The 26,280-nt window shown below is 40.7% G+C and overlaps 1 protein-coding gene across 1 annotated transcript; it reads left to right on the top strand.

Annotated features, from left to right (window-relative positions):
• Window positions 1-5,203: 5,203 nt before the first annotated feature.
• Window positions 5,204-6,160, top strand: LOC148521270 (olfactory receptor class A-like protein 1). The gene has a single exon (XM_088475472.1). It carries the CDS (start codon window positions 5,204-5,206, stop codon window positions 6,158-6,160), a length of 957 nt encoding a protein of 318 aa, XP_088331598.1.
• Window positions 6,161-26,280: the final 20,120 nt, after the last annotated feature.

Here is a 26,280-nt window from a genome sequence, read left to right as displayed (position 1 = left end):
ACACCATGCAGTCTCAGAACACATACACACACCATGCAGTCTCAGCACACATCATGCAGTCTCAGCACACATGCACACACCATGCAGTCTAAGCACACATGCACACTCCATGCAGTCTCAGCATACACCATGCAGTCTCAGCACACATGCACACTCAGCACATATGCACACACCATGCAGTCTTAGCACACATGCACACAACAGAAAGTCCCAGTAAAAAAACAGACACATATGTAGGCTCAGCTCACATACATGCATACATACATACAAACACACACATATTTAGCCTCAGCACATGCTTTTACACACATTTTATCAACAGGGGGAAACAGCAGCGCTGATGGGGAGTTACTGTAGTTAGTACTTACCATCAGGTAGATGAGCAGTTAGAACCAAGTGGGCAAAGAACCTTGATGATGTTACAACCATGTGACCGGCTGGGGAGGAGTCAGTGTGTTGTTAGTCTAAGATGCACTGCTGGAGCATGGAGCTGTGACAGTGGCTGTACGGTGACAGATCAGGCAGATCCCCCAGGGTAGGTATTCATGCCGCTGGCTCCTGCCCCTGAATACACCATCCACCCAGCATCCTATGCATCAGCCACAGGATGTTCCACAGGGGGTGCTGGGAAACGTAGTCCCTTCCACCACTGTAACACTGGTCACAGAGGTGGAAGGGACTACATTTCCCAGCAGCCCCTGAAGAATGTCCTTTGGCTGCAAAGGATGTCGGCATGACCGCTGTGTTTGGAAAGCAGAAACAGCTGAGCTTCGGGGGTCGGGGGAAGCTGCAGAGCTGAATGCATTCCAGTCGCCCTAGGCATTTGCTTAGAATGCCTAGGGCTGGCTCTGCTAATACCCCCAATAAAAGTGTTTGGGGTACTTAAGTAGATTACATAGCTTTTTATTAGCGTCTATGCAAAAGTGATGAAGAATGGCATAAAGCAGTAATTTTTGGTAAAAAATAAGTAGTCCATTCAAATTTGGGGTACTTGAAAATGGGTGGTCACCTGATGACCAGGCCACAGTGAAGTATGGGAGATCAGCTGACCAGAGGGAGGGCATCACCGGAGCCCCGAACTCTGGTCCCTGGACTTATGTAAGTTACATATTTATTTTTATTTTTTTTACAGTGAATCAGCGTGTGGTCTGTTTAGACCACACAGCTGATCACTGGAGCTGGCTCCGGGCTCTGCTCTCCCCGTCAGAGTGGAGCAGGAGTCCGGTAACCGGGGGAGACCCTGGATAATGCCACCTCCAGTTGTTATTATCACAGGTCTTTCCCTGCTATTTTTTCACAATTTATTTTTAGTAACTTTGGCCAGATCACATTTCCCATTACAATTATGGGAAATGCGATCTGCTTTCTAAAAATAAGTGATGCTTAGGGGTCGGAGTAGAATTTTATGAATTCTACTCCAAATGCCCTTTAGTAACTTTTGGTGAAACTAAAGTAATGCGAAAAGGGTGTGAAAACCCTTTTTCTCATTATTTTAGTAAAAATAATGTTAATAAATAGAGCCCTATATTCTCTATCATTATAAGCTATCTCCATTAACCTACTCTTATCATCATTATCTATTAACCAGCTCATAATTATACTCTAGTATCATCCACCTTTCCTTTCACTAATCATTGCCTACATACAGGAAGCAATCTATGACTAGTTCCCCCTGAGCTGATTTAAATTTGTCATTCCAGTATGATGTGCTGCATGCAGATAATGATAATTAGATGCTGGTGTTGGTGGTCACTGCATAGAGCTCATTATCTTAGAGCTTACTGCTGCTGCCAAACCCAAGGCTTCTCTATGGGTGCTGCATGATGCTTAGGGGTAGATTTACTAAAACTTTTTAAACAGACAAGTGATGCTGTTGCATTTGGCAACCAATCACATTCTGTCTATCATTTTCTGTAACATGGATGAGATTTTGTTGCTATAGTATTAGTAACATCAATAACATTAATTTCCAGTCAGTTTTGACCACCTCACAGCTCACAATATGTTTTCACCAATATTAGCTAAAGCAGGGTTGGCGACACTTGGCTCCCTCCTTCCGGGAGGGAGCTGTCGGGCAACCACACTGGGGGCATGTTGCGTTGAAAAGGGGGCATGGCCTCGAGCATACCAACTGTTCACAATGCCAAGATTAATGGCATTATGAAGCAGGGGCGGGGCTACGATAACGCGATTCAGCGCAAATCGCGTCACCGCCCCCCCCCTTGCTGCCGGGGTTTATACAGCTGGCTTGCTGGGGCCGGGAGACTTGCCTGCCTTTTCGGGGGCCGGGAGCGGCGCCCGATTTTTGGGAGGCTCCCGGCCGAATCGGGAGCGTAGGCAAGTATGAGCTAAAGGCTGCAGCGAGTTGGCTGGCTAACCTGAGACAGAGCAGTGGCACAAACGCATGGTAGTTTAAGAGAATATAGCTCATCTACGAAAAACCATTGTAAGTGCAGCTCACTTAATGTTCTCCTCTAACAAACATGCTCTAGAACTACAAATCCCATCATGCTTTGCTACAAGTTTGCTATTTGGCCATGCTAAAACTGTTACAAGGCATGCTGGGATTTGTAGTTCAACAACAGGGACACTTATTGCTCACCCCTGCTCTAGAGCCTATTTGCACTGGATTGCAGGTGCTAGCTAGTGTCTCTTTCTACTCTTTCTAATGGCAACTAGTATGTAGTATTGCAGCATGTACTACAGCCCACACCATCTCCACACACTCTCCTGTGTGAAATGGCACCTAAAATCACAAGATCCATTTTTAAGATCCGAACTTGGCAAAAGACCTGAGTAAGGAGACAGTTCTACTTGGAACTTCAAAGTGATCTGAGCCGACATCGGTTCGTCTCGGAACCCCAAAGTTCTGGTGTGTTTGGCTTTCAGCAAAACCGAATCGTTCATGTCTAATTTTAATAGTTAATGTGTAACTGTTATATTACTATATTTCTTATGTTTATATTATGTTAACTGTATGTTAAATGGCAAATAAAAGTTGTGTCAGAGAGCAACAGGAGTGACCCCTGAGACAATATAGAACAGTCTCGCTCAGGAGTTTATCAATAAATTAACATATGTCACAAACTCCTATGACATTTGTCTCCTACAGTAACATTTAAATTGTATATTGCTTCATTTTAATTAATCTCCAGTGGCTTGACATCTAGGGTTAAATGGGTTATATATACAAGTTAGTTTCATATGTAAAGATTCCAACAGCAATAGTGGATACTCTTTCAAGAGGTACTGTATGTTTTCCAAGTCTTGTTCTATGTTAATATTGTAGTATTATGATAGATTCGGTTACTTTTACAGCTGTATAAAATAAGATGGCACAAGTATGCAAAGCAATTTATATTTCATTTCTAGAAGTTCTAACTAATGAAGAATGTATTAATTGATGACATGATGCACACAGTATAATGAGACCTTCATGTAGCCCTGTTATTTCCACACAAAATCATATTAGGGTCTATTACGTATCAAAAAAAAGATTTACAAAGCTGACTCTTAGGGGTATATTTACGAAAGGTCGATTTTAATCGATTTTGATTGATTTTAGATCGATAAAAATCGATCAACATCGATGTTGTGTTTCTGGGGCTAAATCACACATTTACAGACAATTTTTGATTTGTTTTTTTAAGTGTTAGTAAATGTGTGAGTTAGCCCTAAAAAACACAACTTCGATGTTGGTCGATTTTTATCGATTTTAAATATATTAAAATCGACCTTTAGTAAATATACCCCTTAGGAAGTACCACCTATAGCTGCCCCAGCCCGGGTAAAGGGGGCATTGCCTTATGGTGATAGCCATGGCCACGCTACATTATGAATTAAAATATAAAAAATGTATTTGCAGCACCGTGCGCTGGGGAGGGGGGCGCTGTGAGCCCCTCTGTCCAGCGCAAATTCAGGGGGGCGCGATCATGCTCCTGCCGGGCTGCTCAGCTGACAGGGAAGGGGGGGCGGCGTCGGACCCGGGTCCCTGCCAGGCCCCTTCAACAAGCTCGGGCCAAGGTAATTAGTACCCGCCCCCCCTCTCTGCACCCATGCCCTTAAGGTATTAAAATCAAACAATACAGTTCAAAAGCTGTTTTATTTTTCTGTTCTACAGAATCATGCCTGGGTTTGATACTGTTGTCCTGGTATTTACAACATTGTGCATTGCATCAACTCAATCAATTAAGTAATTTTAAAGATTTAGAGGCATTAAGGAAATGAGCATGATGAAGGTTTTCCGTACTTTTAAAGCAATGTTAGCCTTTATCACGGAGTTAAATATATTGATTCAGCTCAAGATGACATTAACTACAGTTATCAATGTAATGTTTGTACATTTAAGGTGCACAATATAAACTTTGCATAGAGTTTTAAATAATCAAACTAATATATATGAAAATAAAATCGAAACAGAAAAATGACATTTCAATGTTCTCTTATTTTCTCAAGTTGATTACTACCTTAATTACACTTGTTACAGATCTATATAATGGGCTTGAAAGCCATATGTAATAATATATTGTAGGGAGCCAAATTGCCTTCTGTGCATGAAAGCAGACACAAGGGTACTATACAAGCAATCTTTACTTTTTGCCACAAACATTTTCTCCTGGCAAAAACAGAAAGATATTTAGGAAATGAGATTTTTTTTTTGCAACAGTTCTTAATTGAGATGTGTGGTTCAGTTTTCCTGAATTTTGGGGTTCCCAGTCAAACCGAATCCCAGCTTAGATCACTTTTGGGGTTCCAAGTAGTACCGAATCCTGGATCGGGTCTGTTGTAAGTTCGGAAATTGGCTTTAAAAATTGAATCTCTGGTTTTGGATTGCAATTAAACTGGTCCAAATTACATGATTTTAGCTGTTTTACCCCCAAAATTTCTATAAATCTTTGGTATATATAGACAAATAAACACATCTTTATTTTAAAAATATTTAATTCTAATTTTGTTTAAAAATATTTGTAGAAGGTGTGTATTTATGGTTATCAAATATTCTGTAAAAAAATATCTTTCAATTTAAAAAATTTTAGATGTTGCTCTAACAAAACATTTTTTCTGAAAGATCTTAAATGCTATTATTTATTTTGAAACTTCAGACATTGTGTTTTGTACATTTATTTGATTTAAGGGTGTACACATAATGAGACTACCTTATATTTTCCCCTATTATAGATACTGCTCAATCTGCTTTAGTCTGATGGACCCTCACCATCTCCTGAAAGCTATAGGTTTCTTCCTTCTTGTGATAATCGGAATCCCAGGAAATATCTTCATTCTTTTGCGATTCATCTACATCAAAATCTTTGAGAAGAAACTGTTACCAACCTACATAATACTGACAGTGTTGGCCATGGCTAATTTTCTTATTGTCCTTTCTCGTATCATCCCACAATTCTTGAATGCCATAGGTGTAGACGATTTGCTTAATGACACAGAGTGCAAGTTTGCCCTATATACTTACAGAGTAAGTAGGGCCATGTCTATATGTGTCACCAGTTTGCTTAGCTGTTACCAGTGTATTCTCATTTCTCCAACATCTAGAGCTTGGACTTATCTAAAGCAGAAGGTGACAAAAAATGTGGTGGTCATCATTTTAATTTTCTGGATTATGAACCTCTCAGTGTACTCTTTCAGTATTCTGAATACTCGTGCCAGGAAAAACATAACCTCTTCTCAATATGCTCTTCACCTGGTATATTGTGATGTTGATTTTCTGACGTACACAGCATATATTGCCAATGGAACATTTTTAGCTCTGCGGGATTTTATCTTTGTGGGACTAATGCTGCTGGCAAGCAGTTATATGGTGTATACCTTGCTTGTACATGAGAGAAATATGAAAGGTATTAGGAATACGGACAGAGGTCAAAGGAGATCAGCTGAGTACAAAGCTTCAAGATCTGTCATTTTATTGGTTGTCCTTTATGTGGTGTTATATGGGCTGGATAACTGTATGTGGATTTATACAGTAACTTTAACTAATGTGAGCCCTGATATGAATGATATTCGGATATTTTTAGCATCCTCATATGCTGCACTAAGTCCCATAGTCAAAATAATAACGAATCCTACACTTCAGCACAGCTGGAATTATTCATATAGGAAGAGACCTTTTCAGAAAGACATAGGAAGCAATGGTGTTTTACATAAGTAAATAAGTCATGAAACAAATATAAACAGTAAAATTAAGATAACTGTGGAATACCTTCTTAATGGGGTCTACTGAGTTGACATTCAAATTTTACTGGTGTTTGACTACTGTTGGAATACCTAATGCATCCACTGTTCTAAACAGTATATATGGAAACGCAGGAGTTGAGGTAGACAGGGCAAGTGCAATCTGTAGCTGATCAGAACATTAGAGTGTTAACAGTTGTTCAGAGTGTTCAGCTTATCCAATGCCTGTGTCCAATTGTAGGCAAAATTAAAATGGGAGGATCTATACCAATTGTGGTCACGCCAAGCATCTAATTGAGATCAACAATGTAATGTTACAAAACACTGCCTTAACACTTACTTATTTAGTCAACTCTACAGGATAACAACGTACCCTTACCTAATATGTATTGTATATACAGTATATTTATCTGCCATAACATTAAAACCGCCTGCCTAATATTGAGTAGGTCCCCTTTGTGCCATTAAAACAGCTTAGACTCATTGAGGCATGACCCAAGGATTCCCAACAAAACATTGCCCAGAACATCACACTGCCTATGCAGCTTAACTTCTTTGCATAGTGCATCCTGTTGCCATCTCTTCGCCAGGTAAACGCACACACCCAGCTGTCCACATGATGTAAAAGAGAACATAATTCATCAGACCATGCCACCTTCTGCCATTGCTCCATGGTCCAGTTCTAAAGCTGACATACCCATTGTAGACAGTGAATAGGTCAGCATGGGCACTCTGACCAGTCTGCAACTACACAGCCCCATATGCAGCAAACTATGATGCACTGTGAGTTCTGACACCTTTCTATCAAAGCCACCATTAACTTTTTCATCAATTTGTGCACTGGTAGCTCTTCTGTGGGAAAGGAGAAGCCTTCGTTCCCAATGTGCATCATTGAGCATTGGGCACCCATGACCCTGTCGCCAGTTCACCGGTTGACCTTCCTTGAACCACTTTTGGTAGGTACTAAACACTGCATACAGGGAATAGCTCATAAGACCTGCCATTTTGGAGATACTCTGACCAAGTTATCTATTTATCACAATTTGGCCCTTGTCAAAGTTGCTCAGATCCTTATACTTGCCCATTTTTCCTGCTTCCAACACATCAACTTCAACAACTGAGTGTTATCTTGCTGCCTAATATATCCAACCCCTTGACAAGAGCTATTGCTGCTTAATATGTCCCACCCTTTGACAGGTACCATTGTAACAAGATAATCAATGTTATTCACTTTATCTATCAATGGTTTTAATGTTATGGTTGATGGGTGTAAGAATACACCACTTAAAAAACCAGTGTGCTGCCTTGGTATTTGTACATAAAAAGAGGGAATTTCAATCCCTGACATCGACATGATGTGTAATGTCAGAATGCCACATTGCATCTACAGGCATTGCAAGTTTCCCTTGCACTCTAAAGTAGGTCATTGCAATCTTAGCGCTACCGTAACTGGCCGATACGTGCACAGTCTGGCATCGTGCACAATTGCCCATAGCAAGCAATCAACCAGATCTTACCTATCATTTTGTAGATTGTGCTAAGTAAATGATAGCTATGGTAGAAGTTTATTATTTGCTATGTGCAACTTCTCCATTTATCCTCTGTAAAAGTTTGATACATTTCCTCCTGAAATAGTAAATGACATTAATGACAAAATAAAATAAGTGCACTATTAAAAATACTACTGAGTGTATGTACAGAGACACAATTGCAATTGAGATGCATAGTATCAGAAATGTACTAAAAATGTGTTGGGCATTTATGAGTTGTGCCTATTCAGATGCACAAAGATGGACCATTGTATGGGCGTATTTATGGGAGAGTCGCTGGTGTGTTGCATAACTGGTTGTGTACTCAGACACTACTACGCAATACTCTGATGGAGAATCTGCACCTAGCATGAGGCTGGTGCGGCCAATTGTTGCGTCTAAATATGCACTAAGTACTATTACAGCATCTAAAGATGCTCAAAATGGGTGTCTCAGTCCTTGCACATTAAGATGCAGGTTTGTTCACCAAGGGAAGGGCTGATAATAGCATTAGCATAAAGTTGCAGACGTGATTACTAAATATTCATGTGTGGTGTTGCACTAATAACCAATTATCTTATATAAAAAAGGGCTTGAAATGACAGAAAGAATACCAAGACGCCAATGTACTATAATAAATACAAATATTTTTATATATATAAACATATATCAAGAAAGTTCATGCACTATATATAGTATCATACATTTAATAACCGCATTAGTAGTAAATAAAAATATATATATGAGAAAATATATATTATGCATTGACCAGTTCATATATGAAAAAGTCCTCAATAGGAATCAACATCAAATTTTAAAAACTCTAATTTCTTACCGGAATTTTCAGTTCCAAGGAAACAGATAATATCCTCATTGGTCAGACCTCCATGTCTGTACCACAGAAGGACATGCTATGTGAGCGGTGCTCTGTATCCACAGAGTGCGGAGTCCCAGCTTTAAGGCATGCAGCCCAATTCTTCCAATGGTTCCAGCTCTCAAGGCTGTAATTCAGCCAGCTTGTGACTGCCTTTGTTATTTGCTGCTTCCGTCTGGTTATTAGAGCTCTGTCCCAGTGTGGTATAAAACGGCTCCTGCTTAGTATACTGATAAGGTCCTTGATTATAATTGCATGGGTGTCCGGCAAGATGCAGGTAGCAGATACCACTGACGCATTTTGCTTCCGTTTGAGGAGGCTTTATCAAGATAATTGGGAATTATTAGCGCAACACCACACATAAAAATTGAGTACTGAATTGACTAGTGTTGGATTAGTATTGTGTTAGTGGGTTTACACAACCCCAAAGGCAGGGGCGTATCTATAATTGTGCATGGTATGCGGGGAACATGGGCCCCTGGGTCCAGGGGGGCCCCGCACCGCACACCCCGCACCCATAATCTTACTTACCTCTCCGGAGTCCCATGTCGGTGCGAGGGTTCGGTGCTGTGAAACGACTGGAAAATGGCTGCGGCGGCCATTTTCCCATCGTTTGCGCTTGCGCAGTGCGCTGGCCATGCACAGCTCAGTGCGCTGCCGGCAGCTGGGCGGAGAGGAGGGGACCCGTGTCGGAGACTGCACATGGGCCCCCTCCTCTCTAGAAACGCCCCTGCCCACAGGTGTATTCTGCTAATCTTTTTTATATATACTATAATAGGCTTATTAGCACCCAGCTGGAGTGTTTTTGGTTTTAGACATGATTACGGCAAAATACACTAAAGTGGTTACAGTTTCAGGCCCTTAATGTTTAACTCTTTCTCTGTCTGTTTTGAAATCTTAGTAATATTTTTAAATGTATAATTACATTTGATTTCTTGTGAAATAAACATATGTCTACATTTTGAATGGTGATATGACTTTCGATTATTTCTGTGTTCAAATTTTGCATGACGACATATACTTTGTCGCCAGAATAATTTTGTCGACATGACTGTCGACACTGTATCTGTCGACATTTTTATTTAGTTGACATTGTGACCTTGTCAAAATGATTCACTGACAAAATTTTTACTGTGTCAACATAATGTCCTATCAGCAAATGACAGTTTGTTACACAAAATGCAGATCTTAAATATAAATGAAAATAACCACTTATCCAAAATAACACAAGGACAACTTTTAAAAAGGTAAGCTTATTTTATTTATTTATTTTAAAAACTAATATACAGTATGGTGCCGACAGAAGAACAGATCATTGACCACAAGTCTTATGGCAAAAGATAACAACAACAACTTGCAGGACCAATTTCCCTTCTCAATGACCAGTATTAGGTAACCAACTTCCATACCAATACACTAAAGTCCTGGTTAGAAAACCAATGCCACTGACCCTAGTAGGGAAAATAGCCTACTCGGTGTATTGAAGGGAAGTGCACCTACATTAATGAAGTGAAATGGACACTAGACTGCCATTCTTTCCTGCAATGCACGGCACCTGGTAAGGAGCCAAGTTTGTCATCATTTCTCAAACTAAACTATCTAGAACTCTAAAAGTGCTCTCCAAAAACATAAATATACCCTCCTCCTTAAGGTGAACCTAACCGGAATGAAATAAGTGGGCATCTAAATATCGAATGAGAAGGTGATGAACCTTCAAACCACCCAACTCTACCACCTTGTAAGAAACTAACAAATTGAATTTCACTTTTCCATAGCAATACCTCCACGGCTACCACACCAGGATTGATAAGGTATAATGATGGACCACACAATCAACTACAAGGGCCAACATTGTGAAATAAAATTGAAATCAAGAGTGATGGATAACTTCAGGTCTATAGATGAACTGGTTCCCATATCATCTTCCCTCCCCTCAAAATGGACAACAAGTACTCCTAGATGGACATAATAAGCAGCAAATCTACACTCTTGAGGCATCAGAGCTTCCCAACACATACCCCTCTGTCCAAATTGCTGAATTACATGAACAGCCTCAAACAAAGAAAACCTAGAAGCCCATTAGACAAAGGAGTGTCCAACAAATCAAGTGAGACAAACATTCAAGTGTCCTCCAGCAACAACAAAGGGGCAATCAGAAAATACGCTCATGGCGAAAGAGAGGGAAGGGGAATGCAATATCTTGGCCCAAAGAAAGAACTTGAAAAATCTGTCTGGAGTACAACAGATAATCATTCTCTGTGGTTCAAGGGGAAATAGGACAAAATCTCTTGGGGCTCCCAATGAGAACAGAGATGTGCAGCATTTTTAATTTCTAAAAATTCCAATTAGATAAAATGAAACAACAAAGTGGGCCTAGAAATTAGTGACTATATTACTTGTAGACATTGGACTTCCAATGTCTCAGTGCCTTGATCTCAGGCATTGTAAATCCAATTGAGGCAGCATTGGTGGTGGCCCCAAGGCAAAACAAGTGGTTACCTTAATCTTTGGGAGATAGCTCAATAAACAAGACACAGCACTGACTGGGGATCTATCCAGATGCATCAATCAAGTGCCCTTGACCGGATATCTAGGCAACAAGTATTCCTGAGCAGATCCATGAGTCAACAGCAGGGAGGCAAAGTTACCCAATGACCATGTCCCAGCTTGTCAGTCTTTGAGTGTCATATCCTGCACAACATCTAATATTACCTCAATAAGGGGGGTAAAGAGAAAAGCCTTGTGAAAGAACTTTTACATAGGCGAGCCTGAATAAAAATGAGGGGAAAAGTAAATAGCTGTAAGAGCTGTAACTAAATGAACCAGCAGCAGCAGAATAACATGGCACCTACAATCATCTGGCATGGGTGCCAACCTAGCCCAGCCTTTAATGTACTGCTACATCTGAGAGGTGGGTCATAAAATGTATTTACATCAAATGTAGCCGTGCCCCAAAGCAGCAATTAGTAAGATCTATTTGCTGATGAAAACACACTGATACTTTTCAGAAAATTTATATAGCCATAGGGATCATTGTGCCTTATAACCAATGTAGGGAAATTATACTAATGATCCCATTTGAATGTATATATGCAGTATATGTTTTTTTATATAGCAGCTTCATAATGGGGGTAAGGTGCAATCAGGGAGATTGATAAACTCTTCAGAGAGTCAGGGAGATTGCTACTATTTCAGAGAATTTTCCTGACAATCAGGGAGAGTTGGCCAGTATACACAACATAGCTGATGTTACATGCAAACCAACGAAGCACAAGCTGTGCTAGAACCCTAATAACCAGCAGCAAAGATTATAACTGATAGTTAATGGCCTGTACAACTTGTACTGCAAGTTATCACCTCAGAAAATGAGACTCTTATTGTGCAAGTGATAGCAAAGAGCTCCAACAAAAAACATTTCTTGGTCAGACCCCTGGCTACCCACTACTCCCACTGAATCAGTCAACAAATTAAGCTACACATTGGATAAAGTTGGAAATGGTCAGAAATTCACTCCATTAAAGTCCCAGACTCTGAGGTACAGTACCTTTGGAATTCAGCAGAAAGCCTGACAAAATGGTGCACCTTTCTTATGCCAGCAGTAGCTTGTCAAGCTTGCAACAAAAAATTCTGGCAATGGTTATGAACCGGCATGCCTGATTGAACAGCCCCAACAAATATTGCTATTGCTAAATTGTGCCCTTACCCCCAGCTAAAGTCAACATGATAGCACCACAAAGTTTAGCGACCTTCTCCCCTGGAAGCCTGCAACAGCAATGGATACAGAAGTATCAATCTCAATGATTAGATATGAAAAGCAAGTACAGGGCCACTCTGAATTCTTAGCACCAATCAGGTCTTAAAATTCAGAGAACAAGGCACACATAGAGAAAAGGAGTGATGTGCGATGGTTCTAACCAGCTGTGAGCCACATCCAACTCTCCGGTATATGCTCAAATGCACCAATGGAAAAAGAAACTAAAGCATACTAAAATTTGCACACGAGATGAAACAACCAATGTACAGACACTGAGCTATATAAAATCCATTCTCCAGTCTAAATCCCATGAACCTAAAAGAGTCAGGATGCATGGGCAACAAGTAGAAAGCATATTTCACACCTATCTTACCCAAGAGTGCCAATAAACCACCCATTTTTAAGGTAGCATAGATTGAAAATCCCTGTAAAGAAACTCCAGAATGGCATAATTTCCCAAGTAAATTTCTGGGTAAGACAGATGCTGAATATGGCAAAACTTCCCTGGTATTTTCTTGGGGACTGCTCCCACAGGAGACAAGACCAAACCTGGGATAGAAGGCTCGGGAAAAGGCCCAGCCATGCATCCCTATTGAACCTCCTTCATCTCTTTCACCTTCACTGTCCCTAGGAGAACCATGGAATGCTGGAAACTAGGAGCAGAAACCCCCTTAGTAAAACCTTTCAACAAAATGTCTGCTGTACCCCACTGTAGGAACCAGTTTAAACATTTAGCTACGATACCCACTCTAAATGGCAAAGAAGCTTTACTTAGAACCTCTCGGCCCTGGGGTTCCTAGAACTGGATGCTACATTGATTTGGAACAATCCCAGACTGGGTATTGAAATGACACCACAGTGGCAATTGATATTGTTAAAGGCATAACAATAGACTTCATTAGCACTGGATGAAGACATATGTGCAGAGGACTTCACTAGGCCTGTCACACACTGAGCTATGCTACTGAAAATGATGGTTGCACCACATCCAGACTTGCCTTGACATAGTTACATCCCAGGTCCTTTACAAGCATGCCATCCTGCTTGTGAACAAATTCCTCATCATACATTTCTTCTAATGGTCCCTCTAGTGCAGGGGTGGGGAACCTTTTTTCTGCCTAGGGACATTTTGACATATATAAAAAAATTTGCGGGCACTGTGCAGGCCACGCCCCCTCCGTGTGACATCATGCAGAATGAAAAATAGCTTAAAGGCTGCTGCCCACGAGGTGGAGGACACTCTAATCCCTGGGGAGGTGGTGGCCATGCAAAAGAGCTAATTGGCTGCCAACCCCCAGGTGAAGACACCAGAAGCACTGGTGGGTTGGCGCCCACCAGGTGAAGATGACAGAAGTCCTTGGGTGGTGGCGGCCCCATAAAAAAGAGTTTAAAGGCCACTGACCCGCAGGTGAAAATGCAGACTAATAAATAATTTTAAAAAATCAGTGTAGAGTGTTTTTCAATTTAATATTTCTTTTACAGGTGTACTACTGGTACTTGTGTTTCTCCAAGTACCAGTATGCGGGGGGGGGGCTTGCTGTGACCTCTAGTTTTTTTGCAAAAGACAATATTTCAACTGTTTGCAGTTCACAATCAACCTGGCACCTACCGGCCAGGGGTGCCGGGGATAGCTCAGGGCTATTAACCCAGGCCTGGGATGCCCTGGAGAGGCTGACCCTTTATTGGATGGGTCCTCAGCTTCCACAGGTTCCCCGGCCTGAGCTGACTTGGCTGGGGAACCCGGTGAAAGGGCTCCCCTGGCTGTGGCATTACCCTTCCACTAGAAAGGGTCCGGGGCTGGTACTGGTAAATACAGGGGAACCCTACTTATTTTTTCCCCTGTATTTCTAGAACCAAAACTGATTCAGAGCCCAGAGCTGGTTGCGCTGAATACAGGGGTCCCCTATGTCATTTGTACCCTGTATTTTCACAAAGAGGACTGGCAGTGTAAAGCCTGGGGCTGGATGTGTTTTGGAGGGGTAGGCACCTTACACAGTCGACCCAGCACCCACTGCCCAGGGGTGCTGCGTATAGCCCTGGGCTATCGGCTTAGGCTTGGGGTGCCCAGCTCCCTAGGGATCCCAAGCCTGGGCTGACTAATGGTCAGGAGTAATGCTTTGGCTGGGGGACCCAGTGAAAGGGTTCCCCTGGCTGTGGCATTACTCCCCTGCTAGAAAGAGCTTGGTGCTGGCTATGGATAATACTGGGGACCCCTACTCTTTTTGTCCTCTGTATTTCCAAAACCAGGACTGGCTCAGCTGAGCCCAGTGCTGGTTGTGCTAAGTACAGGGGAACCCTATGTATTTTGTTCCCTGTATTTTGACAACCAGGACTGGCACTGAAAAGCCTGGTGCTGGTTGTGCTAAATACAGGGGACCTTTATGCCTTTTGTCCCCTGTATTTTTACAACCAGGACTGGCTGTGAAAAGCCCGGGGCTGGTTGTGCTTTGGGGGGATGGGGACATGCCTATTTTTTTTTTATATTACATATTCAAATTTTCACTGATACGTCCATGCATCTGTGTCTTATTGAATTGATTTTCTCAGGTGCATGCCCAGCACCAGTGAGCCCCTCTGTTGCCCGCTGATGCCCCTGTGCACTGCAACACACCCTAGCTGCTGCCACTGCCCTGCACAACTACAGCTCGCCCTGCAGCCATCTCCATCTGCACACATTCAAAACAACTACTGTGTGCTGTCCCCTCTTCCACCCGCACTAGTGTACCTTTTTTTTTCCATTCTCCCTTGCAGGTGGCCCTGTTTGCTCCTCGAAACCCTGATGGTTAATAAATTATAAAAAAGCTATGAAATTCCATAGACAAATAACTCTCGGATCCAGACCTGCTGCCAATACAGCACCGCCGCCAATGATCACACCGGGTACAGTGGCTGCAGGGCAGTCCAAGATTCAAATAGGGGAACCACACCAACTGCCATTTCAAACACTTCCAAACATAAATGGCTGGAACTCACTGGCAGTTGAAGTGGCTCTTCTACTTGATTTTGGACTGTGCAGCCACTGATAATGTACCAGATTAATAACAGCAATGCATTGTAGAAAATACACTGTGCGCTGGAGGCTCGTCTGCTCAAAAAGGGGGCATGGCCTAAATAAAGTGGAGTGGCCTTGTGGGGGATCCCGATAACACCACTCAGGGGGCAGCCCAGCATCACCAGAGATGCTGGGCTACCCCTAGTGACTGGGAAGTCTGCACTGTCAGTTCCTCTTCTATGACAGGAGCCGGGTGCTGCAGGAGAATGTCACACTGCAGCACTCTGCTCCTGTCACTGCAGAGGAGCTGGGATTTTGTTGTTACCCCCTTCGAGGATGACACCCACGTGCGGTCTGCACCCCCCCACATCACCCTCATGATGCCACTGCTTCGAGACACACACACACACATACAGTATATACACGAGTCTGACGAGGGACGTATATGTGCTATTGATGCCAGGGCTCCATGCTACACATCTGCATACACCAGGTCAAAGGCAGAGGGAGTCTGAGGGGGACCCTACCGGTTTCATCAGTACTGGGCCCCACAAATTCAGATGGCAGCCCTGGATTTAAGGATTTTTTTTCATCAACTGTTTAAATTGACAATCTAAAGTCTACATCCCAACTTTAAAAGAGGCAAATTAGTAAATTGTCATGGCTTCACAGGCAAGCATCCTTTATTTAACTACAGTACTTTAAACTGCTTGCTGTGTATGTTATCACTATCTCAATATGCCAATGTAGATAAATGTTGGATCAAAATTAGATATTTATTAGACCTAGTCTGTTAGCTACAAATGGAGAATTCAGTAAGTGAACAGGAATCAATTTATTCAATTTATGATTAGATAAATTACTAATCTTTATAGAGGAAAAAGGTACTGTATAGATCCTCAATCCTTTTATTTTAAAGCTCAGTGGTGTTTCAAAATCGATGGCTTCCTCATCCTATTGTCTCTACAATACAATCTGTAAATGATTTGAGGCAATGCACTACAAAGACAAAATATTAATTCCTTACATGCTCATCTGTGCTGCAATTTTTTGCACATCAGTAAGCAGCTAAGAATATCATGATGTTTCAGGTTGCTCCAGGTATACAATAATTATGATGTTCATTACAAATGTGTATACTTTGGCATATCAGTTAGATAATTGCAGTAATTAACCAAGCTGAATAACAACACATTTTGTACAAATAACTTATTAGAATGTTGAATATTACAGAGCAAATCACTAGGGAATTATTGTAATCCAAAATAATTGTTATTTTAATTAACTCTGCATGCTGTTTTAATCCAGACACTCCAAACAACACGCCCTCAAATACATTAATCAGTTTAAAATGACAATTAAAAATGCATCAATTTTATTATGTACTTTCATAGAGTTTAACACATATTATAATTATTTCCTTAATGTATTATCCAATACAATTATAAATCCATCGGCTTACATTTCGTAAATACGAAATATGTATTAATTATTTTGATATTCAAATTATGACTTAAGTAATTGAAATGATGGTGCATGCATTAAACAATAAAATGTACATGCCATTATAGTAATCTTACAATTAACTACTTAGATGTAAGTGTGACCATACAGGAAAATAGTGTCAAATGTAATTTATATGTAAACCAATGGTTAAAAATGCTTCATTTAGAGAAGACAGTTGTTATCTGAGGAACCTACCATCCATAGAGAAAATGCTCAGATGGAAAAGAAAAACTGATACCATACAGAAGTTTGAGAAAAGCTTTAAAGAAGTATATACAAGTTTTAAAAGAAGGGAATATAATGATAAGGTGCAAGAAATTATTTGGAAAAAAGCAAATAATAAAACTAGAGAGAAGTTATTGAAAATAAAATATAAAGACATAATGAATAGAGAATAAACATTGTTTTAACATATGAAAGAAATATTTAGACTAAATACATTATTAATGAATATTGGAATATATTGCAGAAATAATTCTTGGAGCAACCTTTGAAAACAAACCAAGGTGGGTGTATATCTTAAACCACTTAATGGGTGATGACATATTGTGATCTGTAATACAACTTATATAATATAACTCATAACATTAATAAAGACACAAGAATTTAGTATGTCAAAGTAGTCATAATTTATTGATAACAGCAAACAAAATGTTTGGTGGCAAATAATGGGAAACCAGTATCAGTGGCAAAAACAAGGCTATGGAAATATGAAATACTGTACTGTTGAATCAACTTGCACATACAGTACCTTAGAATGTTTTACAACCACTTCACATGTGCTCAGTTATAAAAAAAAACACACGGGACCTGATTCAGACCTGCTCGCTAGGCTGCGTTCGCTTGTAGCCTGTCGATTTTCGCATTGTGTGTACGCATCGCAGTGCTCATGCGCCAACCACTGCAAGAGATCAGGAAGCATTCGCCCGCTGTGCATAGACTGCCCAGCAGAGTGAGTGATAGGGGCTGTCCACTATAAACGGGGGAGTGTAGGTGCAAACGCAGGCGTGCCTGAGTGCCTTAACGCTGTTTCAGAGGTATGCATAATAGTACATGTCACCTGGCTGGTTTTTACACTGAAGTGCTCACAGTGTTTGCGGCAGGGTATGGTCAGCCTGAAGCGCTGCGATCGCATCCGATGGTTCTCGAAGTACCGATGGTTGCATACACTTCCTGGAGATGACGTGCGCAAGTGGGCGTCTTAAGACAGGCTGGTGGGCATCTGCATACACAGAGTGATCGCACGCCAAGACATAGTGGGCGTGCTAATGCCTTGCCGTGCGATCGCCTGCCTTTGCCAGATTTGCATATGCTGGGTGCGTGCGAACGCATCTAGCGAGCGGGTCTGAATCTTCCCTACAGTTCTTTTAGAAAAATATATTCAAATCATTTCAACTGAATCATTTGCAAAGAACAAACCACTTGTCAATAAACAATGTTACTAAAATAAATTTAGTAAAATATATTAAATTGTTTGGTACAATCAGTTTCAAAAAAACATTTTCTGTAAATAGGCTGATGTAAAAAAAAAGGTAAAAATAAAAAATAATACAGTAATTACTTAAAAAGTGCACTTTGTGTCATTGTTTAAAAATTATAATAAATATATTTCCATTGCTAAGATGTAGATGTAGGAATCTTAAGTAATTATCATAAAACATTTTTTTTTCTTTAGAAGGTGCAAAACAGCCAAATACTATGGGGCCTATTTCTCAAGGAAAATTTGTGGGATATCCCCTGATTTCAGGCAGTGCACAAAGATTACATATCCCCTGGATGTATCTACAGGGGGACCACAACATATATCTGCTGTGATCCCCAAAAACAAAAGCAGCCCCAGTAGGTTTCAATAAGGGCTGTTTAATCGCCAAATTGAGTTAGTCATTTTAGCCTGTAGGCTACACTTCACAAAAGATGTCAGAAGAGGGCTCCTCGTGTTCTCCGCTCAAACATGCACAGTCAGCAGCCCGAGCATGTTCAGAACCGTGCCAGGGTCCCAAAGGAGAAGTGAGCTGATCACATTATTAATCCCTCCACTTCTAACATTGCAAAAACAGACTCCTATTAGAGCCATTGCCTCTGTATGTGTTTTTAAATGAATTGGGGGGATCCTTAATTTGTTACTGCCATGACATGCTCTTTATACAGTATGCTACATTGTAATACAGTTGTGTAACAAGTAATTTGCCTTGTACTATGTAACTTGTTACTTTAGTATAAGTCTTTAGTGCATGAGTGTTGAATGTCCCTTTCTAAGTGATGTAGATCTTGTGTGGTATTTTATACATGGTCAATAGGGAAGTTTTACTTACAGATGTGTCCTCACTCATATTTGCTGCAGTCGCGCCCAATTACCACTGTTGGCGTGCCTGGACCTGTGAGACTCTACTAGCACTGGGCATCTTTTTTTTGCCAAAGATGGATATGTCACAATGCAATGTGACTAGGACACACCAGGAGATTGTGCTGATTAATTTGATATGTGACACTTGTATATATGTGTACAACTGAGTCTATGAATCAGCATGAGAGGCGCTACGGTGCAGCTGTCGCAGCTTTATTGCGCACCAAGTTCCGTTTTCAGACTTAGTATCACATAGATATACAAGTGTCGCATATCAACTTAATCAGCACAATCTCCTGCTGCATCTAAGTTGCATCGCATAGCAAGTTAGACGCCCAACACTCACGCCAGGCATACTAAACTACATGATGTATTGAGTCTACACATCTGTAATCACCATTTGAACAACACATTAATGAAAACATTTTTTAATGGCTGAATATACGACTTTTGCTTTTATAATTGCATTGTGTAGTAAGGTTGATAAATAATTACTATATACTGTATGTTAATAAACTGTAGATACTAAGAATGATGTAATTTTTAGTATGTCATTTTAAATAATTAATGTATTTAAGGGTGTTCTGTTTGGAGTATCAACATTAACACAGCAAGTGATGTTAATTAAAATGATAGTTATATTGGATTAAAAGTATCCCCTAGTGATTTGCTCTACTAAAAGCAGATGCTCAAATATACATTTTAATTTTTGTTTTAAGTTATTACTTGTTACTGTTTGAACAAAAAGTGTTTCATTCAGCCAATTTAATTAATTCATAAGTGTATAGCTTTGTAATGACTCTAATGAGTCCCATTATTATTCCATCCTGCTTATGGATGTGCAAGTAAAGCAGTTTGGATGAGTATATAAGGAACTTAACATTTTGCCCTTTATTGTGTGTTGTCTCAAATCATTAACAGACACATTTCTCTAAACACATCACTCAACTTGAGTACGGTGTTTAAAATACAGCTGCGTCTAACTATATCAGCAATCAGTGAGTGGTCATTAAAAAGAAAAGAAAAACACTTCCCAGCATTTTAAAGTCAATCACATAAAATAATAATGAGATCAATCAATAGAATATCACAGCATAACTCTGCTGCAGACTGTGACAAACTATGCATGAGTTTGCAAGAAAGAGATATAAACCAGAAGCAATCAGTCAGAGCTGAACACGTGCAACTGTGGTATTACAATGGAGAACACACATATACCAGGACTCAGATACCAACAGTTAATTTATTTGAATAATATAAAAAAACACTAAAATAAGCTAACCATTGTAGCAGTGCTCCCTTATCCTTAAAATATATGCATTAATATACAGTTATATCAAAATCCTATAACCAGCAAATGGGTTAATAGGTTATATATTGCTTTCAATAAAAATCGATGTGAAGCTGTTATTACTAAAGAAGGAAACAACTTTTAGACCTTCAGTAAATTATTAATGGAATAAAAAACAGCAGGCAGTATATAATAGTAATCCAGTTTGTGAAGATTAAACTGTGAAACTCAGTAGTCATATGTCCATTTGAACCTCTAATACATGCTTAAATGATCAAAAAAGCCAATTGATGGTAAATGAATCATATGGTCCACAGTGAACACTATTGAGAATTTATTTGAGAAATGAGAGAATCACAACTCAACAATGAGGGGCTGTAGATAGAGTGCAGACAGACTGCTTTGTCAATTGGCAATCCCGACTATTCAGCTGTAGTAGTAAAATGGTGCTTGGCACAACGGAGCGCTTGCATCTTAATGAGTATTATTATACTCCGGTAAGTAGTATTCAGTATAGTGTAATTGCCAAGTCAGTGGCGCTATTGTCGCGTGCTGCTGAAAGAAAAAGTTTCTGTCTCCAAATGTACTGCACAGAAGCTACAGATCCTCACACACATGGTGATGAAGCTTCACAAAGTGAGATAAGAAATGATAGGTATCCACGTCTTTCCAAAAGGTTTTGGTAACTATCCTATTATCTTCAACACTCAGTGTGATATCAAATTAACTAGTGAAAGATAAATAAAAAGTATTTGAATAAAGATGTGCTATAAACTATGCTACAGAGTGTTCATCCCCATTCCATATGAAAAACAGGTTGTTGCTGTAACAACCATAGAGCATGAGTCTGCTGCCAAGTTCACTCCCCCACACATGGATGTTCTAAAAGGCCCCCATGTATAGGTTCTTGAAACTTGGTGCAAACTTCGTGCCCATGGTTGTCTCAAGAATTTGAAGATCATAAAAGTGATCAAAAATAAAATAGTTATGTGAAGGAATAAAATCAATTGATTTTGATATAAATTCATGTTGACCTTCTGTTATAGCTACATCATTAAATAATCTATATTCAACTGCCTTAATATCCTGTCTGTGGGGAATATTAGAGTAAATGGCTTGTACATCACAAGTTACAAATAGGAATGAATCTTTCCAAATAATATATTTTTTCAAATTTAAAATGTGTACTGTAGTGTCTTTAGTAGGTGACTTATTAACAGAAATGTTTTATTTATTTATTTTAAGTATTAGTAAATGCATGATTTAGCCCCAGAAACATAACAGTGATGTTGATCAATTTTGATCGATTTTGATGTTGACCAAAATCAATTAAAATCAACCTTTTGTAAATTTACCCCCTGTAGCATTGTTCCAAGAGAGGCTACAGTACATTGTTGTAACCATTATTTATACCCTTGGAGGGTGTTCCCCAGTTATGATTAAAAACAATAGGATACATACATTAGTAGTTTAATTCTCTATTTATTAACTGTTACTTGAGTTAGCTGATACAAATGTCCTATCTACAGTATCTTATTTCAAGGCCTTAGCTTGAGCAATACAAAGACACACATTCATTCACACAGATAAGCATAAAGTGGCAAGAGTCAAGTTCCCACTGCCGTTACCCCTAATGGTACATCAGTCCATGGGATAATTCCAGCATAAGTAGTCCGGGAGTAAATGTGCATGATCCGATTTCCCTCCACGGTCTGGTGAGTGTAAATAATGTTATCTACAGTATGCTCACTTTGTAATTGTTTGCATACATATGTAACACATACATGTGGTAAATTAATCCACTGCACACACAAGGTATAAGGTACATTTATGTCCTGCATATCAACAGTCAGTAATGGACACTGTGATACACCTAACAGGGTTTAATTACACAAAAACAATTCAATATTTCTATGACATTGGTCCCATACCAGCTGCAGCACCTGCACCTATGTAAGTTATGCTGTTGTGTGGCCATGCAGATACCTACTTTACACCATAAACATTTTGCAATGTTTTACCTAATTTATGCTTGTTTGCTATTTATTCACAGTACAACAATAAAGAAAACCAAAGAGCAATCCAAACGTTATATAGTAGGATCACATGGCAGGTAAATTGTATTTGACAATGTAGGATGCTTTGTGCCAACATTACACATTTACACAATATTACTGATATATACAATTAATTGTGTAGGTCCATCAAGGGCTCTGGTCCTTCCTCCGGCAATGCCACATTGTCATTTGGAAACCAATATAGCTCTAGCAACCAAAAACATCAAATCCCACACCTGGTACAGATCATGCAACTCATTATGAGTGCTATAGCTGCCTATAAGGAAAGATAGGTTGAGCATATGGATACCCAAATCCACCAAATACACCTATCTAGGCAAATGAGTAATCCATGCATTGTTTGCCATGAATGTGAACATTACTAGGTTATGTACAGCTGTAGAAAATCTAAATATTACACTCAGTAGAATGTATGATTCAAATCTTAGGATGCATAAAGCTTATCTTAACTGTAGGCTGCATGAAACATTTCTTAGAATGCAAGAGTCCCAGAACAATGCATTAAGGCATTTAAAAAGTAATATGCTGTCATTAGCGGATCAATTGATTGCACACATACCTGAAACACATACGACAATATCTTCAAGCAGCACCTGGTGCGTATTAAGAGGAGGGAGCCAGTGTGCAGTCTCCGTCTGGGGCCCCCTCCTCTCTCTCCGTCGGCCGGCAGCATACTGAGCACCTCAGCAGTAGACTCTGGGCGTTAGTCTGTGCCCAGAGTCAACTGCGCATGTGCAGGTCACCGGGAATATGGCGTGGCAGCCATTTTTCTGGCGTTTTACCTACTGCGTAAGTGCAAATTGCAGGGAAAATGGCCATGTCGGCCATTTCCCATGCAATTTTTACAGCGCTGATAGCACCTACATGGATCTCCGGTGAGGTAAGTATTAAAAATGTGGATGCAGGGTGTGTGGTATGGGCCCCCCATGTGTACCACACACCCTGCACCCATTATAGATACATACCTCAGCAGCACTATACAGACAGATTCTGCCCAGGCATGGTCTCCACACTCATGGCGGTTATATGCGGAGATGCCCTTTATGACCACCTCATAGTCCACATCCTAAAAGGAGAATTAATTATTGCCTTACACATTTCTTTTTATAGATACATTGATACTTAATAACATTGTTTATTGCAGTAAATTACCTTGTTATTTAAAAAAAAATTTACACTGTTGTGCACTACATATAAATTTTGCATAAACTTTGAAAATGCCATCTGTTTTTATCTTTACACATATAGAAAAAAGAAATGGTTTAACTGTGTATGTGATTGTATAAATCATGTTTTCATATTTAACACATACTAAGACACCTGATATAAGGCAAGGTTATTTCCAAATGTAAATACAACATTATGGTACAGTCATTTTAGCTACAGTACAATGTGAAACACAGTTGCTACAGAACAACACCTGCTGCATATAAAGAAGTAATGAATCTAAACACAAATAGTATAACATTATGCATGATTTTTGCTTTGCATCACATATCACATGCTCAGTAAGCAGATTTCACGGATGCGCAGCCGCATCATTGCATAATGACGTCATGATGCAGGCGTGTCACGACGTGGCCGCGCATTCCTGAAATCTGCTTGCTGAGCAAGGCTTGGTCCGGGAGGTTGTACTGCCGTGACCAAGCCCCATGGCAATGGGGGCAGTGGAAAGGAATCTGGTGCAGGGGGAGCGCCATGCAGACAGTCTGCTGCCCGGAAGGCGGTGCCACACGAGGAGTACATGCCATTCAGAGGAGCCGCACTTCCGGGTTCTAGGCATCAGCTACAGTAAAGCAGGACACTGCTTCACAAGGACTGCATATGGTGACTAGGTAAAACCTCTGCACACCAAAACTACATGAGGTATCTCTCTCTGCCATCTCCGCCATTAATTTCCTTCTGTCTCTCTCTCATCTCACCTAATTCCTCCTCCTCTTACTCTCTCTTCTATCTCCCCTGATTCTTTGCTCTCTTTTTGCGGTTTCCCCCTATTCCCCTCTCATCTCCTCATATTCCTAAACTGTGCTGCCTGCCCTTATTCCTCCTGTCTCTATTCTCCCCCTATTTCTACCTTCTATCTCCCAACTCGGGCATTCTCTGAATAAACTTCCCTTAGCGCGATGCTGTTTCCACAGCGCTAAGGGCAGAAAACAGCATTACGGCTGGAGTTTTGTCGGATTTTTGCTTGCATCCCAGAAGGGATGCGAGAAGAAATCCTTAGTCGGGCTTAACAGCACAATGGATTGAATAGCTCAGGGAGCTCATTTCTGGGGCTATTGAATTGAATCGAGCCCAATGTCTCTCCCAGCTTCCCCTCTTTCTCCTATGTCTCTCCTGGCTTCCCCTATTCCTTCTCTCTTTCCCAGATTCCCCTATTCCTCCTCTATCCCCCCCCCTATTCATCCTCTCTCTCCCGTCTCCCCCTATTCCTTCTCTCTCTTTCCCAGGTTCCCTTCTTTCTCCTATGTCTCTCCTATGTCTCTCCCCATTCCTTCTCTCTCTCAGCTTCCCCTCTCTGTCCTACGTCTCTCCCGTCTCCCCCTATTCCTCTTCTCTCTCCCAGGTTCCCCTTTATGTCCTAATTCTCTCCCGGCTTCCCCAATTTCTTCTCTCTCTCCCAGCTTCCCCTCTTTCACCTATGTCTCTCCCGTCTCCCCGTATTCCTCTTCTCTCTATCAGGTTCCCCTTTATCTCCTATGTCTCTCCCGGCTTCCCTTATTCCTCCTCTCTCTCTCTCTCTCTCTCTCTCTCCCCGAGCTTCCCCTCTCTCTCCTATGTCTCTCCCATCTCCCCCATTGAATTTGCATTGAATTGAATCAAGCCCAATGTCTCTCCCAGCTTCCCCTCTTTCTCCTATGCCTCTCCTATCTCACCCTATTCCTACCCTCTAACTCCCAGCTTCCCCTCTTTCTCCTATGTCTCTCACGGCTTCCCCTATTCCTCCTCTCTCTCTCATCTTTCCCTATTCCTTCCTACTCTCTCCCAGCTCCCTTCTCCTATGTCTTTCCCGGCCTCCCCAATTCCTTCTCTCTCTCCCAGCTTCCCCTATTCCTTCTCTCACTCCCAGCTCACCCTATTTCTCCTATGTCTCTCTAGCTTCCCCAGTTGCTCCTCCCTTTCTCTCGGTTCAACCTGTTCCTTCACTCTCTCATGGTTCTTACTTTTTCTGCTCCCTCCCGGTTCAACCTATACCTTCTCTTTCTCTCCTGGCTCTCCCTATTTCGTCTCTTTCTCTTCCCACTCCCTATATTTCTTCTATGTATCTCCTGGCTCCCCATATTCTCTCTCTCTCTACCCCAGTTCCTCCTATTCCTCCTCTCTCTCTCATGGCTCTCCCTAATTCTCCTATGTTGGGTCCCCTCTTTCATTCTCTCTCCCCAGCTGCCCAAATTCTTTCTCTCTTTTTCTCCAGGCTACCCCCTTTCCTCCTCTCTTTTTCCAGTCTCCCTCTATTCATTTTAGTATGTTGCTACTTCAAACCTGCAGATCCATGTAGTATTAATATTAATTGTATACAATATATTGTTTATTATATTTCTATTTTATAATATTTGTTATGTGCAAATATTCATGTTTTGTGTATGTGAATAAGGGACACTATTGTGTGACATAACGTGAAAAAGCGACACTACTGTCTGACGTAACGTGACTATGGGTCACTACCGTGTGACGAAATGTGAAAAAGAGACACTATTGTGCGTCATAACATAAAAAAGGGACACTACT

This window comes from Taudactylus pleione, unplaced genomic scaffold, assembly GCF_031769625.1.
Source record: "Taudactylus pleione unplaced genomic scaffold, aTauple2 ptg000172l, whole genome shotgun sequence".
Classification (NCBI taxonomy): Eukaryota; Metazoa; Chordata; class Amphibia; order Anura; family Myobatrachidae; genus Taudactylus; species Taudactylus pleione.
Note: the sequence above shows the minus strand (reverse complement) of the source record. Positions and strands in the feature narration are given on the sequence as shown.